At 46.2% G+C, this 16,996-nt stretch overlaps 2 protein-coding genes across 2 annotated transcripts in view; both read left to right on the top strand.

Annotated features, from left to right (window-relative positions):
* LOC138511120 (zinc finger protein 615-like) overlaps positions 1 to 7,141 on the top strand; it is a 70,731-nt gene extending 63,590 nt beyond the window's left edge. Inside the window, exon 3 of the mRNA XM_069626605.1 lies at positions 3,839 to 7,141. Within this exon, the coding sequence (XP_069482706.1) occupies positions 4,249 to 5,661 (1,413 nt within the window). The 5' untranslated portion in view covers positions 3,839 to 4,248 and the 3' untranslated portion in view covers positions 5,662 to 7,141. The remainder of the gene's footprint in view (positions 1 to 3,838) is intronic.
* The window catches only part of LOC138511121 (zinc finger protein 850-like), a 394,345-nt gene that overhangs the window by 63,586 nt on the left and 313,763 nt on the right, over positions 1 to 16,996 (top strand). The gene's annotated exons all lie outside the window — the stretch shown is intronic.

The following is a 16,996-nucleotide window of genomic DNA, read 5'->3' as shown; positions in this document are numbered from 1 at the left end:
GCTGGTGGTGGACCCTGTTGTCGTTGTTTCGATTGATCGTCAGAAGACGCCCGCTACTGGAGCCTGAAAAATTTACTCCTCCTTGACCGTTCCGCTGGGCCCGGGGTCCTGATGATCCTTGAGGGAAACCCTGATTGAGATTGTTGATGTAATTGTCAGAAAGATATGGATAAACAACTTCTAATTGGAACTCTTTGATGTCTTTCTGGAGGTTCTTGGTTTTTATATTAAGGGTTGCATTCTTGAAATCGTCAAATTGTTTATTAAGATCAGTCAATAAATTCTTGGCGTTGGCAATGGCTGTATTGGTGATAAAACTAGCTTCCTCTAAATCTAGGTCTTTTGGAATCTGAGTGGCGATCTGCTGTGCCGTAGTGATGGTCAATACCATTAAGTCGCGGCTGCACTTTGTTGCTATATGACTGAAATTGGTCACGTACTCTTTATCGTCTAGGAAAAGACAGGGGGCATTCCTCACAACAAGACCACTAGGGATAATATTAGCTCTCACATATTCTCTTAAGAAGTGGGCATGAAGTTCAGTGCGAAAACACTTCTTCTTGAGGCGTAGAATACTATCTCCTGTGTTAGTTGTGCCCAAAGGGGGATTGTCACCTGTGGGGTCAAAAAAGGAAGGACCACTTATGGTATCTTGGATCTGTTGATCAGTGAAACTTGGTGTTCATCGAGGAGAATTCATCAATACAACAATTCATCGAGGAGAATTCCATTCTCAGGCCTCGCCAATCAGGCTACCGTGCTCGACGCGGTACTGAGACGGCCATGCTTGATTTAAAATCTAACTTGGCGGCCATTATCGATCACGGTCATCCAGCACTACTCATGTTGCTGGATCTTTCGGCCGCTTTCGATTTGGTCGACCATGGATTACTAGCAGCTAGGCTTCAATCTCTTGTTGTTTGTACTGACTAAACTACTCAATGGTTGGTCTCCTTTTTGGGTCCTCGCAATGCTTGTATTGTCATTCATGATGCTTCATCCTCTCCTTCGCTTTTAACACAGGGTGTTCCTCAGGGCTCTTCACTTTCGCCAACTCTTTTAATATCTATATTCTTACTTTGCTCTTGCTGCTTGATGGCCTGGGTATCTTCTATACTAATTATGCTGACAATACCCAGGTCATCCTTGAATTATCTGGTGTATATTCTGTCGATTCCAATGCTATTAATGATGCTATTCTACTCTATTATTCACTCCTGAATGACCCAGAATTCCATAGCATTAAACACTGAAAAAACCTCATCACCGCGTCCGGCCACATGTTAAAACCTCTCTCCTCCGATTATGCAGCTTTTTCTATCTCTGACGTCTCTATTCCTGTGATCCAGACTGTCAAAATGCTTTAGGTCACCATTGATGCAGAACTCACCATGAGACCTCATGTGGCTAAGACTCGTGCCTCATGCGGTTGGTTTAATAAGCAACTTGGTTCTCTGTGTCCTTTTATGCCTGTTAACAATATGTCCATACCAGCCTCAGCTTTGGTCAACTCGGGGCTATATTATTGTAACAGTCTTCTAGCTGGCACTGCCCAATCCAACCTGGCCTCCCTGCAGATTACACAAAATGGTGCGTTTAGGGCAGTTCTGGGTTTTCCAAGACGGCAGTCTATTACTGAAGCCAGACAAAAAGTGCACTGGCTGCCCATCAAGCACTGGATTTCTTTCAAGATCCTTACACTTACCTTTAAGTTTTTGAACGATCAAGCTCCCGGTTATCTCACAGAGCGCATTCACCGTTATGCTCCTGTACGTTCGCTCAGGTCATCAGAACAGGCTGGGCTTAGGTAGCCCAGATTTCGCCTGGCTAAGTTTGGAAAAAAACAGGTTTGATTTCATCACCCCCGCCATGTAGAACTTAATTCCTTTGCACCTCAAGCTTTCTTCTTCTTCACTTTCTGACTTCAGAAATAAGCTTAAGACCTTTCTCTTCATGACTCCATAGAGTCTCTCTCTCATTTCTGTGCTTCTCTTGACTGTTTGTTTTGTTCATATTTTGGTGTGCGCCTGCTGGCGATTAGGCACATTATGAGAATTAAAATAAATAAATTAATAAAGATCAAAACCAATTGCAGGAGATATCCATCGAAGGTAGCACCGCTGGTAAAAAAAAAAAACTCTCTAAAAAAAGGCAAATAAGAAATCCAGAAATGGGAGGTGGAATCAATTACGTTTAGATTCCAGAAAATATCTTAGAGATTTGCTAAAAAGAGAATGGTGCGCAAATAGTGCCTCGGGTCCTGGAATCAGGGGAACTGGAGTGTGCAGTATCATGAAAGTGTGATAATGGTAATCAATTGGTAAAACAATGTCCTGCCTTCATTGGTATGACTAAAATTACTGAGCGGGGAAGTGTTCCTCTAGAAAGGTCGGCCATGCCAGGTATATGTAACATACCAGTCCAGAGCCAGGTCTGTGTTACCAAGCGTATCACAGAGCCGATTATTAAGGGTGGCATGATATACCGTATCAAAGGCAGAGTAAAGGTCAAGAAGGAAGAAAACGGAAAGACAGTTGGAATCGAGATTAGAGAGCAAGTCTTCACAGGTGTTCAGGAGTGCAGTTTCCATGCCCCTGGCAGCTCTGAAGCCAGACTGGTGGTTGTGGAAACAACCAACTGATTCAGTGTGGTATATAGGTTAGGAGATGGCCAAGGAAAGGGGGTTATGTGAGGTTATGTTAGAAAAACATGTAAAGCGCACAGTCACCCGAAAGTATCATGGCGCTGAGAAGGAGGAAAGGACAAACTGGCCAGTCCCGTCTAGAACACGTAGGTCTTCAGGGACTTTCTGAATGCGAGATGGTTAGACAAATTTCCGTGGTCCACAGTGTCAAAAGCCGCTGATAGATCGAGTAAAATCAGCGAATAGAGATAGGGCAGTAGTTAGCCAGACAGGAAGGGTCGGCAGAAGGCTTTTTAAGGAGAGGGTGCACAAGGGTGTGCTTGAGGAGTGAGGGGGAGGATCTAGTGGCAAAGCAGTGATTGCAGAAATCGGCCATGGCTGGAGCAAGGGAGACAATGTTGTCCTAGATACTTATAGAGGAGCAGGGGGCACCTGTGTGGATAACCCTCTCATAGAGTGGACTTGTCTGGAAACCTTATCAGGTAATATGGGAGAGAAAGAGGAGAGTAGGAGGGAAGGGGGGGCCAAGGGAGGCCCGGGAGCGGATGAGGGAGAAGGGAGTGGTGTAGAGGAGAGTGAGGACAGGATGTCCTCAGTTTTAGTGATGAAGTGAGAGGCCAGTGCGGTACAGAGGGCAAGGGAAGCAAGAGGAGAAATGGAGACTGCAATTGGCTTGGCGAGTTCCTTGCAGATTTTGAAAAGTTCAGACCGTGTTGTTAGTGGCCCCAGAGATACAGACTTGGATATTTGCCCTCTTCCTCGAGCACACCTAGTGTCAAACACCTGCCTTTATTGTTTGTATATGGAAAGTGGGAGCTTCCATGTACTAATTTAGTTATTTGTGAATAACTAAAATGGTACAATATATATGCATGTTCCGAATGATTAAAATATCCATTTAAAATGTTTGAACATCCCATGCCTGTGTTTTTTCCCCTAATGTTTTGGATGCTAAAATTTGCTAAATAAAAATGAATCCCACTATTCATGCTGCATGTTACCTCTATCACATTAAATATTCTCATTGTGGCACCACAACTCTTCCACCTATTAGGGTGCCTTTCCCCAATAGATGGCACCTCAAAGTCGTGAGTTAACATCATAACTACTGAGTAGAGTCTTCTTGTTACATTTGATGCCTGCGATTGTGAACGTGTTGAAAGTAATAATGTGCATCTCCTTTTATGTTGACAGGTGACTGACGCCCCAGAAATGCAACAACAGTGATTGTTAGATTCTCTGGACTAACGCAGCGAAAAGCTTGATAGTTATAATATGCAATTTCCAAGCATCTTAAAAGTGTGCAAGTTTGGGGTCCAGTTGTCTTTTCAGAGTATTGAGGAACTGAGATTGAGAAGCCTATTGGATACATGATGGCTTCCGTCCATGCAACCCCCTTTGTGGTAACATCCAGTAACCAAGCTTGTTCATTCTGTCAATCCTGAGCCTGAGGGATATCTAGCACGAAAATGTTGATGTGATATGTGCTGTAAGAAAAACATTTCTCATATGAGCTCTGAATTTGGGAAAAAATTCAGTGAAAAGGGTCCTCTTATTAAGCATTTGACCAAATAAAGTGGCAAGAAACTTTACACGTGCACAGAATGTGGGAACAATTGCCCTCTCAAGAACATACTTATTGCCCACATGAGGACATAGGTGAAAAACCTTATCAGTGCATTGAGAATAGCATCCATAAGCATGATACACTCATCAGCCACCAGCAAATGCATACAGGCGATAAACCACATGTCTGCATTGAATGTGGGAAAGGGTTTGCTCAGAAGGGACATCTTATTAGCCACCAGAGAACACATACAGGAGATAAACCTTATCAGTGCATTGAATGTGGGAAAGGATTTGCTCAGAAGGGCGTTCTTACTAAACACCAGAGGACACATACAGGTGAGAAACCACATGAGTGTCCTGAATGTGGGAAAGGGTTTGCTCAGAAGGGACCTCTTATTTCCCACCAGAGAACACATACAGGCGATAAACCTTATGATTGCACTGAATGTGGGAAAGGGTTTGCTCAGAAGGGACATCTTATTAGCCACCATAGAACACATACAGGCGAGAAACCTTATGATTGCACTAAATGTGGGAAAGGTTTTGCTTGGAAACAACTTCTTACTGACCACCAGAGAACACATACAGGTGAGAAACCACATGAGTGCACTGAATGTGGGAGAGGGTTTGCTCAGAAGAGAGATCTTTTTCGCCACCTGAGAACACATACAGGTGAGAAACCACATGAGTGCACTGAATGTGGGAGAGGGTTTGCTTTGAATAGAGATCTAATTTACCACCTGAGAACACATACAGGTGAAAAGCCTTATGTGTGTATTGCATGTGGGAAAGGGTTTGCTCAGAAGGGCTATCTTACTATTCACCAGAGAACACATATAGGCAACAAACCATATGAGTGCATTGAATGTGGGAAAGGGTTTGCTCAGAAGGGATGTCTTATTAGACACCAGAGAACACACACAGGTGAGAAACCTCATGAGTGCACTGAATGTGGGAAAGGTTTTGCTGAGAAGAGACATCTTATCTACCACCAGAGAACACATACAGGTGAGAAACCCTATGAGTGCACTGAATGTGGGAAAGGGTTTACTCTGAAACAAGTCCTTATTAACCACCAAAGAACACATACAGGCGAGAAACCTCATAAGTGCACTGAATGTGGGAAAGGGTTTATTTGGAAGGGAGATCTTACTACTCACCAGAGAACACATACAGGTGAAAAACCTTATGAGTGCTCTGAATGTGGAAAAGGGTTTGCTCACAAAGGAGATCTTCCTATCCACCAGAGAACACATACAGGTGAGAAACCACATGAGTGCACTGAATGTGGGAGAGGATTTGCTCAGAAGACAGATCTAGTTCGCCACCAGAGAACACATACAGGTGAGAAACCTTATGTTTGTATTGCATGTGGGAAAGGGTTTGCTCAGAAGGGGCATCTTATTATCCACCAGAGGACACATACAGGCGAAAAACCTTATGAGTAAATTGAATGTGGGAAAGGGTTTACTTAGAAGGGACATCTTATTTGCCACCAGAGTAGACATACAGGTAACACATCTCATGTGTACACTGAATATGGGAAAGGATTTGATTGTAGGGAGATCTTACTTTCCTCCAGAGAACACATACAAGTGAAAAACCTCATATGTACGTTGAATTTGGGAAAGGGTTTAGTCATAAGGGAGGTCTTATTTACCATCAGTCCTTACATACAGGGAAGAACACAGGAAGATGGATCTGAGGGAGATGCAAATCCGAGACCATCTTTGGTAGAAAGGAGGATCTCACTCTCAAAGCCACCTTCTCTTTGGAAAAAAAAAACAAATCTGGAGGTACAACAGACAACGCTTGGAGCTCACTCACCCATGTTGGTGACGTGATGGCAAGCAGGAAAATCACCTTAAGGCTGAGCATTCTAATGGAACAGGAATGAAGCGCCCAAAAGAAAAGTTAAACTAAATTCAAATCCCCACTGGAAATACGAACAGGCAGGAGGAAACTGGTTACACAAACCCCTCAAGAACTACATAACAGTGGGTTTGTGAAAAACAAGCCTGATTGTAGGGACCTCTTGAACACAGAAATAGCGATGAGGTAACCCTTCATAGTGCCAATCCGCAGTCATGCTGGAGCAAAGGAAAGCGGAAAATCCAGCACAGGGGACAGAGGATGGGATAAAGGATTACACTTCCCTCTCCTGCCACCAAATCGAAATTGTACGCCACCTGCAGGCATGAATGTATTTCGTAGCTGGTCTCTGAGCTGAAAGAAGCACTTCGAGGATGATGTCCAACAAGTCTCACACCTTGTATCTCAGCCTCTCAGTAGCCAAGCATGTGAAGGTTCAAGCTGCTGAGGTTCGGGTGGAGGACCCGCCTCTCTGACTGGGAGACCAAGTCGACTCTCCTTGGAAGGTGCCAGGGAGGGTAGATGGACATGTCCTGCAACACCAGATACCATGATCTCTGGGCCCAGTCCAGGGTGATCAGGATTAGTGTGGTTCTCAACACATGGGATCTCCTGAGGGCCAGTGGGATGACTGGGATTGGTGGGAACTCCTAAAGGAGGTAAAAAGTCTACTCGACCGTCAATGCGTCCCCCAAAACTCCCTGAAGGGGAAATTCCCTGCAGCAGAACAACTCGCACTTCCGGTTGACACTGGAAGCAAAGGGGTCCACTTGACGAGTCCCCCAAATGGAGACTATCTCCTCCAGACCATCCTGACGGAGCTCCAACTTGTAGGAGGCCGAGGTCTGTGTGCTCAATGCATCTGCTGTGATGTTCTCGGATGAGCTACCATTCAGGAGATGCAGTTCTCCAGAGCTCAGAACCATGGTCTCATTGCTTCTCTGCACAGAGTGAACACAAATAATTTTCCAAACTGGTCCTCTTTTTGGAGGGGGATTTGTGGATGAGGACTAGAATACAGAAGTATAGGCACCATTTCCACAATAGCTACCCAGCTATTACATACTAGACTGGGGAGAAAAGGAACACCAGACAACGGTAGTCTGGGTCAGTTATAGCTTAGCATCATATTTTATTAACAAATTAAGTTAAAAAGACAAAAATCAGATCGTCAAATACAAAAGATTGAATAAAACAAACACATCGGGCCTCATTACACGGACGGCGGTAAGGGTTAACGGTCACCGTTAATGGTACCGGTGACCGTTAACCCTTACCGCCTTACTACGAGGTCCCTTTGCGGGTTGGAGACTTTAACGCCTGCTTTTTGCAGGTGTTAAAAACCAACCCGCAAAGGGACCAGGGAGCTAATTACGGTACTGCAATTTGCGGTGCCGTAATTAGCACCTTTCCCATTCCCATTATGCCCTATGGGGCAAAAATGGGAATGGGAAAGGGCAATGGGGGAAGGGAGAATTACCGCCCCACCAACCTTGGAATAGGGCGGTAATTCCCCTTTCCTCCAAGGCGGTGCCAGTATTTTACCGGCATGGACCAAGGTGCTAATAGCACCTTGGTCCACCGCCGTCCGTGTAATGAGGCCCATCAATTAATTTATCCAGTCAGCGCCTATCAGGATTTGACAATATGTACAAATCAATTTGTCACAACAATCATAGGTGTAGTTAATAACCTTTTGTGAGTAACCAACTTCCTGCAATTACTTTTACACTAGAACATTAGCCCTCATACATTAGTCAACACTAAAATGTGATGCTAAGCTATAACTGACCCAGACTACCATTGTTTGAATTCTATCAACAGTATGGTTGTAACACTCCTTTGGTATTCCTTTACTCTCCAGTCTAGTATGTAATAGCTGGGTAGCTATTGTGGAAATTGTGCTTATGCTTTTCTGCAGAGAGGCAAGCACCCCACTCCACTTTGTGTGCTGAGGTAGTGAATGGCCACTTTGTTCTCCATCAGGATCAACACAGGCTTGCATTTTACAGAGGGGAGGAAAGGGCCAGCCTGATTGCTCCCAACTCCAGCAAGTTGATGTGCTCCCGAGCCTCAGCGGGAGACCACAGTCCGCTCACCATAAGATCTGACAAGTGAGCACCCCAACTAGTCAGAGATGTGTCTGTGACCACAGACACCTGGGGCCAAGGTTGCCAAAATAATACACTGTTCAGCAAATTGTGTCGCCTTGCCCACGATGCTATGTCCTGAGTCATCAACCCAAGACCTCTTGGAGTATGATGTGTGGCCCTGGAACTGTGACTATTGGCAATAAAGAAGCCACAGAAGTGATCTCATGCGCAGCCTTGCCCCTGCCACCACTAAAAGGCAGGGGGTAATGAGGCCCAGAAGGCAGAGACTTGGACTAGCGTCTGTAATTGAAGGATATTTACCACCCGGAAAATGATTGCCACTTGATCCTTGGCCGGGAAAGCCCTGCCCAGGCAAGTGTCCAAGATTGTCCCGATAAATTGGAGAGACTGGGACGGCAGAACCTGCGACTTTCTGAAGTTCAGGGAAAAGCCCAAACTGTGCAAGAGAGTGCATGTAGGGACTACCTGTTATGCCACTAGGTTCTGGTGAGCAAGCTCAGACCATCCAGTCATCCAGATAGGGAAAGACATGGATTCTGGATACCCTCACTCCTGAGTCGAGCCGCTACCACTGCCAGCAGCTTGATGAAAACCCTGGGTGCTGACGAAATACTGAACAACAGGACCCTGAATTGGTAATGTTGTTGACCCACCACAAACCTCTGGTACTTCCTGTGCTTCAGATCAATCGGCAAATGGAAGTAGGTGTCCTGAAGATCCAGAGAAGCCAACCAGTCATGCAGATCAACAGCGTGCAGGATCTGGGCTAGTGTGACCATCTTCAACTTGTCCATAGTGAAGGAACAAGTTCAGTAGCCACAGATCCAGAATGGAGAGCAAGACTACGTCCTTCTTTGGCACCAGAAAATAGGTGGAGTACCACACCTTCCTTCATCTTGAATGTGGAACTAGTTCCATAGCGTTCGCTGCCAGAAGCTGATGGACCTCCTCCAGGAGGGTGAGGTCCAGAGAGGGAGGGGTGTCCACCAGACCGTGGTCTTGTGGGCATTGGAGAAAAGTAAGGCAATAGCCATGATTGGTGACCTGTAGGGCCCAAGCATCAGACATGGGTACGAAGATGCAGGATAGTGCTTCCATGCCACATCCCTGTCCACTGGAGCCACAGCCTGCCAGCGCTGAGCGGCCTCATTCTCTGGAGCAGGCCTGAGCCTGTAGGTGTGTGAGAGTAGTCACCTGAGGGCCCCTGCTGGTTTTTGATTGATTGATTGATATTTTATTTCTATCGCGCTTGTACACAAGTGTTTCAGAGCGCGACAAGGCAAGGGAGGGGAACGGGGAGAACAAAACAGCGATCTTACTAGGCCCAGTGACATTGAGAACGCGCAAGTGCATGGGAGAGGGGGAAAGGGAAAAGTGCATGGAAGGGGGGAGAGGTGGAAAGTGCAAAGCAGAGGAGAAACAGATACATAATAATAAATAAATAATAAAGGCAACAAACAGTGGTAATGCAGCCAGCAATTTGCAAGTTCTAGGTTTAAGGCAGCAGACAGGGTAGGTCCGATAAGTGCAGGAAGAAAAAGGGGGGGGCTGTATGGGTACAGATACAGACCCCAGTGCAAGGGGTGGCCCGGAGGCAGTGCGGCAGGGTGCAGGATGAGCAGGTACCTGGGCCCAAAAGACAGAGGGTTGCCAGGTGCACGGTGCCAAGAGAGAACAGATCAGCAGGGCAGAGGGGGAGCGAAGACAGAAGAAAAGAGGAAGGTCTTGAGGTGCTTCCGGAACGGGAGATGGTTCTCCTCAAGTTTTAGAGTGGTAGGGAGGCTGTTCCAGAGGGAGGCCCCAGCCAAAGACAGAGATCTACCCTCAGCTTGTTTCTTAGAAAAACGACTGACCCAGAGTGAGTTGGAGGTAGAGGAGCGAAGAGCTCGAGAGGGGAGGTATTTGCGGAGGGATAGCTGAAGGTATTTTGGACCCAGGCCCCAGAAAGCCCCACAGGTGCCGGGGCTGGCAAAGTTATCAAGCATTTGCAGGTGAAAATCTTTCCCAGTCCTCCTTGATGGAGGATTGTGTTGAGAAGGGTACCTGCGCCGAATTCTCTGTAGAACCCTTAGAGAGGTGGCTCTTTTTTCTTCGAGAAAGAATAAGACTGCCATTGAGGTCCCTTGAAGAGCACAATCTCTTACAGTATTTCTTCTTCTCCATGTGCAGAACCGTTCGATCTTTGGAACGGCGATCCATGCAGTGCGACCTAAACCGGGACCACTGAAACTTCTTCTTGTGGATGAAGGTGAGCAATATCGCCACCCACTTCCTAAGGGGATCTGGGTGAATCGACTGACGCAACCCACAATCTTTGGTGATGTGGTCTTGTCCCCCACAGTACAAGCAAACACGGTGCATATCGGAGACAGACATCTGCCTACCGCAGTCTGCACATGGCTTGAAATTAAGTCTGCATGGCGAATCACTTTTAGAAAATTTCGACAAGCACATTCCCGAAAAGCAAGCACATTGTGCAGAAAAAAGGAGCTGACATCATGGGGCACAGAGCCGCTAATTATACTGGCCTCAATTTACCGGCGCATAGAGGCTTTGGACAGACCCGACACAGAGCCGTGGGGCAGCCCGTGGCAGCGGAAATGTTTCTGGAGAACAGCTGCGCTGGGATAGTGATATCATAGATGAGGAATCCTGGGCAGGAGTGAATCCATTAGAAATGCCTCTACTGGGAATTACATGTTAACAGCGCATAAAGTCATTTTAGCAAGGAAAGGGATGCCTTGCTCTCCTACCCGCAGACCAATCTAGGTCTCGGGGAAGGGGCTATAACTTAGGGGCCACGCGCTTGCCTTGTAAGCAAGACGACGGGGAGCAACACAGGTTTGAACCCAGGTCTGTGCTTAGAAACCTCTGGATATCCCCTTCCCCTGATTACAGATATCTTGTAGGCTGTCCGAGGGCAAGAATTTTCACCAATTTGGACCTTAGAGGCACGTACCATCTCCTCCGGCTTCGTAATGGCGATGAGTGGAAAACAGCATTTCGCACTCCCTTTGGGCATTACGAATACCATGTCCTGCCCTTTGGACGGGCCAATGCACCCACCGTATTTCAACGGTTCATGGGCCATCTTTTTGCAGACCATTCTGTAGTCATTTATTTGGACGACATATTTGTTTTTTCCAGCAATTTTACAAGAACATCGGCACCATGTGGAAGAAGTCGTGGAACGCCTTCTTAACAACAGTTAATACGCGGAATTGACAAGTGCCAATTTCATAAATCCTCTGTTAGCTATCTGGGTTTCATTCTCTCCTCTGAGGGGGCCTCAATGGATCCCTCTAAGGTCCAGGCTATTCTGCAATGGAAAGAACCTAATTCACCCAAGGACATACAGAGAATTGTGGGTTTTGCAAACTTTTATAGAAAGTTCACTCCCAACTTCCCGTTGCTAATACTACCCCTAACTGCTCTTTAAAAAAAGGGAGCACTCTTTCTATCGACCAAGACAGCAAGTACGGCCTTCCAGGAACATAAAGCACACTTCAAGACTGCATCCATACTACGTCTCCTGGATCAAAACAGACAGTTTGTTCTGGAAACCGATGCATTTAACGGTGCTATTGGAGTTGTGTTGAAACATATATTCGAGGGTAACTGTGAACACCCGATTGCCTACCTTTCCAAGACCTTGTCCGCATCTGAGCAAAACTATGCCGTCTTGGAAAAAGAACTCCTGGCAATCAAGAAGGCTTGGACGGAATGGTGTCATCTACTTCTCTACTCCAAACATCTTCTGATTATTAGAACAGACCATCGTAATTTAAGAGTGTTACAGGATGTCAGAATAGCAGACGCACTTGCTGGGCTTATCTTTTTTCCTCCTATGATCTTCTCTTCGCTTTCCTGAACGGGGTAGAAAATCACATGGTCGATGCTCTGTCGCGAATGGATTCTGAGGCCGAAATTCAGCTCCCAAAAGAAAGGCTGCTACCTAAATCTACCTTCTCTTCATGGTTTCCACTTTTCTACAGCAGGTAAAGCAAGCTACACAACCTCATGATCCTTCAACTGCAGCTATCCTGAAACAATATGCCTTGCAGGAGGAACAAGATTTTCTGTTTTTGGCCAAAACCTCCACATACCAAGTGCAGGCTTGCAGCAAGAAGTAGTGCACATGTGTCATGACGCAAAGGCAGCAGGACATAGAGGAATTTGTTTCACCCTGCAGACCATCAACAGACACTTCTGGTGGCCAAGTCTTCGTCCCAAAGTCTGAGACTATGTTTCTGCTTGTATCATCGGTCAACAAAGGAAGAATCCATGCAGATTCCGTTACCATCTCGTCTTTGGCAACATATCAGCACCGATTATTGTCGATCAGCTCCTTTCCAATAATCAAACCGTAATCATGGTGACAGTGTATTTTCTCACTAAGGTGGCTCACTTCATCACTCTTCCTCAGATTCCAACTGACCAACACATGGCAGACGTCTTTATTCAGACCATTTTCCGTCTTCACGGCTTACCCACCACTATCCTCTCAGATCGTGGAGCTCAATACACTTCTACTTATTGGAAATTGCTATGCAAAAAGCTGGGGATTCAAAGAGCACTAGCATCTGGCTATCACCCTCAATCGAATGGACATACAGAAAGACTTAACCAGGCACTCAAACAGTATTTGCATTGTTTCTCCTCTGCTATGTATGACAATTGGGAAATGCTGCTTCCGTTTGCTGAATACGCCTACAACAACTCATACTTCCACCGGTCTCACTCCTTTTTTTCTGTACCTATGATTGTTACCCTACATGTATGCCTGTGGCTACTCCATCTGACACCAAATTAGAGTCAATAAACAAACTTATTGACAACACAAAAGCAGGCTATGTTTCCGCTCTACAAGCATTAACGGACCAAAGAGCATCCAGTAAGCAAAAAGCCGATCGCAAACGCCTACAGTCCACTGCTTTGGCGGTGGGTGATCTTATCTGGTTTTCCTCCCGTTATCTGCCAAGAAACCTGGTCCCCTCCAAGCTGGCTCCATGTTTTTTTAGTCCCATCGAAATCCTACAACTTGTGGGCACAGTTGCCTTTAAGCTTCAACTGGGGATTGCATCAATCCTGTTTTTCACATATCCCAACTAAAACCTCATGTATAGGATCTATTTCTTAGGAGACCTCGCAGACCTCCTCTACCGGTGGATTTATATTTTTATTTATTTTACATTTTTAAAGCTCTCACACAGCCCGCGGGCATCGAGATGCTGTTACAGGAATTGTTTTTTCTCTTAGTTGCGTATTTATAACGCTCTTAAACACCCAGAGGTTTCTATGCGCGGACCCGGGTATCGAACCTGTGTTGCTTCGTGTCGTCTTGCTTCCATGGCGCGCACGTTGCTGCTGAGCTATCCTCCCGGGACAAGGGATAACAGGTCCGATCCGCAATACAAGGTTGAATCCGTATGTGACTACAGATACCATCATGAACAGTTACAATACTTAATCGACTGGAAAGGATACGGTCCCTCAGATCGTACATGGGAACCGGCTTCTGCTGTACATGTGCCCCTTATCCTCACAAGGTTTTACAGATCGCATCCCTGGAAGCCTGGTCTGTTGCCTCCTTGGGGGCGTGGCATACTGTCTGGAATCCAGGCACTGCACGGTCTCTCTGGCATAAGTGGCGGAGGCAACATCCTCATGGTGTCTACAGCCCTTCAATATGGCGGAGTGTCAGGTCTTCGTATCAAAGCTCGAGAGGCATTTCAACTGTTTTCCAAGATGACCCCTGGAATTTCTGTAATCACGGAGCCTTCACGCAGGACTCATTCAGTCCACTCCTTAAAGCTCTGTGAGAAGTTAAGGGCATTGCGTCGCTTCGAAACCTATCCCGGCACTTGACACTGTTTTTCCATGTCCCTTGCCTGATAGCTGTTTCATCCTTGTCCCTTGCCCCCTCTTCTTTGCTCCCTCCGCTTGATGTTTTTTTTTTTCTGTTCTGTCCCTGGCTACCTTGCAGTCCCTGCTTCCTTCCTTAACTTCTGGCTGCCTTATCACTTCCCACTGGTTGCTACTATTATCTGAGCCTCAGAGATCCTAGCTTGGCTGAGACACTACTTTTTCTCTGTTGGCTGGACACCAGTTACTTCCAATACCATCAGGATTCCCGTAAAACGGAAGCTGCCTACTGCACTTCAGGGTTCCAACATCATAACAAACATCACATTTCTTTTGTCCTTTGTACTTAGCCCATAAGGTGCACACCTTTGCTCTGTTGTATAAGGCAAGGTGGACACCTGTTGGCCTTGGTCTCTTGGCATCACTCCCGACAGCATCGCACAGACATTACCATCTCTAAGGTCAGTCACATACAATTGAGTCATTACAGGAACACGTTTCTCCTCAGAACCCCCCTCTAGTGTATTACACTATTGCCTATCTCTAGTGGAACACTCTTCTATTCAGGATCCCATCTAGTGTATTACACTATTGCCTTTCTCTAGTCGAACACTCTTCTCCTCAGCATCCTCTCTAGTGTATTACACTATTGCCTATCTCTAATGATGAAGCATTTAGGATTAGTAGATAGTTCCTGGGCCTGGGATTGGCATATGAAGGTGCAATTACACAAGGGAGGGTGCATGCCCACTATTAAAGCATCGTCTTAGAAGAACTTGGTTTGGTGTGAAAGGCCCTGAGAAGATGTCCATTCCATTACATTATGTGGACATGTATTTTAGAAAAGTGACATGTTGTGAATAGTGTAGAAAGGGTAAAGGGAATAGAAATATTTGCTGTGTTGTGAGACAATAAAACTCATGCCAATTTGAAAATGAAAAGAGTTGTGGGTGCAATGATTTCATAGCTGTTCTCTAAAGTCCAAGAAGGAATAGTGGACATAAATGTTTACAGAATAAAGATGATCTTGCATAAACTGACATGTCTAATGTAAAGGTCTCCCACCTGGGTCCATACACTGAATGAAATGCTGATGAAATGAATATTGAGCTTCAGCCAATATGTCACTGTGCTAGCGTAAAAAATAAAGTGTTAGTAATAGATCCATGTGTGTGTTAAATCTCTTTATTCTCTCTTCACTTTTATGTAAACTGCTTCCTGGAACTGAGGCAATTCATTTGTTTTAATTAATGGGGTGACCACCTCTATTGCAGTTTTATGCTGGAATGAATGTTATCCAATTTTTAAACTTTCTAGTCAACATGGTTATATTCCTTAGAATTTTGAGTAATGCGATATGCGTAGGATCCTATTTTTTTTAATTCAGACTATGTGTGTTTCATGGAGCATATCAGTCCATATGAATGGCAAAAAAGAGCTGGGCTGCAACATGGTTAGGACATGATTTGTGATTATTCAGGCACGTAGGAAAGGTGGGTGCTCTGAAAATACACACGACGATGGCGCTGTGACGACTCCTAGGTGTCGATGCACCCTCTGCCCACTTGTAAAATCACACCACTCCTTCAAGTAATGACAGAAAGTGTAATAGGTGAGGTGGAGGTGACTGTGGTGAGAGGAATTGACACATGCTGGAACACACCAGCTCTAGGAAGCGGGTTCATGCCCAAGCCTGCACTTCTGGGGCCACCAATAACACGGCTGAACTCTTCAAAATCTGCAAGGAACGTGACAATCCTACCACAGTCTCCTCTTTCCTCCCAAGTCCTCTGCACTGGCCTCCCACTTTTCCACCAAAACACAGGACATCCACTCCTCTACTCCCCCAGCCCTCCTCCACTCTTGCCTCCCTTGGCCCCCCTCTCGCCCTCCACCATACTCTCCTCCTTCTATGCCATTGCACCAGATGAAATCTCAAGAGTAGTCTGCTCTATGAAGGTGCTCCTCTGCTCTTCCAAAACTATCAAGGTCTCGGGAGGATAGCTCAGCGGCAACGTGCTCGCCTTGGAAGCAAGACGACAGGGAGCAACACAGGTTCGATCCCCGGTTCTGCGCTTAGAAACCTCTGGGTATTAAGCACGTTATAAATAACACCGGGAAGTGCACAGAAGTGTGCTGTTGGCTGGGAGAATCTCTATTTTTGAACTCTGCGTATCCTGGATTTATTTGCCGGCTGACTAAAGCAACGTGGATTCCACTCACGAGCCGCGAGAAAGCGGAGGACGTCTTTACTTGGTGCACCAGGACATTGCCTGACTTCCAAACACCAGGATTGGGGAGCTACTGGTGGTCCCTCCCGCTGACCTCCCGTGAGCCTCGTTATTACCCTGATCCACAGCGCACCATGCGCGCGCACCGGGAAGTGCACAGAAGTGTGCTGTTGGCTGGGAGAAGCTCTATTTTTGAACTCTGCTTATCCTGGATTTATTCGCCAGCTGACTAAAGCAACGTGGATTCCACTCGTGAGCCGCGAGTGAGCAGAGGACGTCTTTACTTGGTGCACCAGGACATTGCCTGACTTCCAAGTAATTATTACTGTGTGCCACTTGTTATCGTCAGATGAACTACCGTTAATTAAAATCCCTGACCCCCGTGAGACTAGACACGCCTCCCATTATCCCTGACCCTTGTTAGATTAGACACGCCTCCTATTGCCATTCATTCTGATTCATGTTAGATGAGACACTCCCTGCGGTCATACGCTCACCCCTAATGGCTGTATTTATCTCTCTTATTTTTTAGACACCAGGATTGGGCAGCTACTGGTGGTCCCTCCCCCTGACCTCCCCTGAGCCTCGTTATTACCCTGATCCACAGCGCACCACACGCGCGCACCGGGAAGTGCACAGAAGTGTGCTGTTGGCTGTTCGAGGTGCGTGGTGCTCTGCTATGCTGCAGGGCTGGCTACCTG

Source organism: Ambystoma mexicanum, chromosome 6p (assembly GCF_040938575.1).
Source record: "Ambystoma mexicanum isolate Mex_15411 chromosome 6p, UKY_AmexF1_1, whole genome shotgun sequence".
In the NCBI taxonomy this organism is placed as follows: Eukaryota; Metazoa; Chordata; class Amphibia; order Caudata; family Ambystomatidae; genus Ambystoma; species Ambystoma mexicanum.
This window is presented reverse-complemented; position numbering and strand designations above follow the sequence as displayed.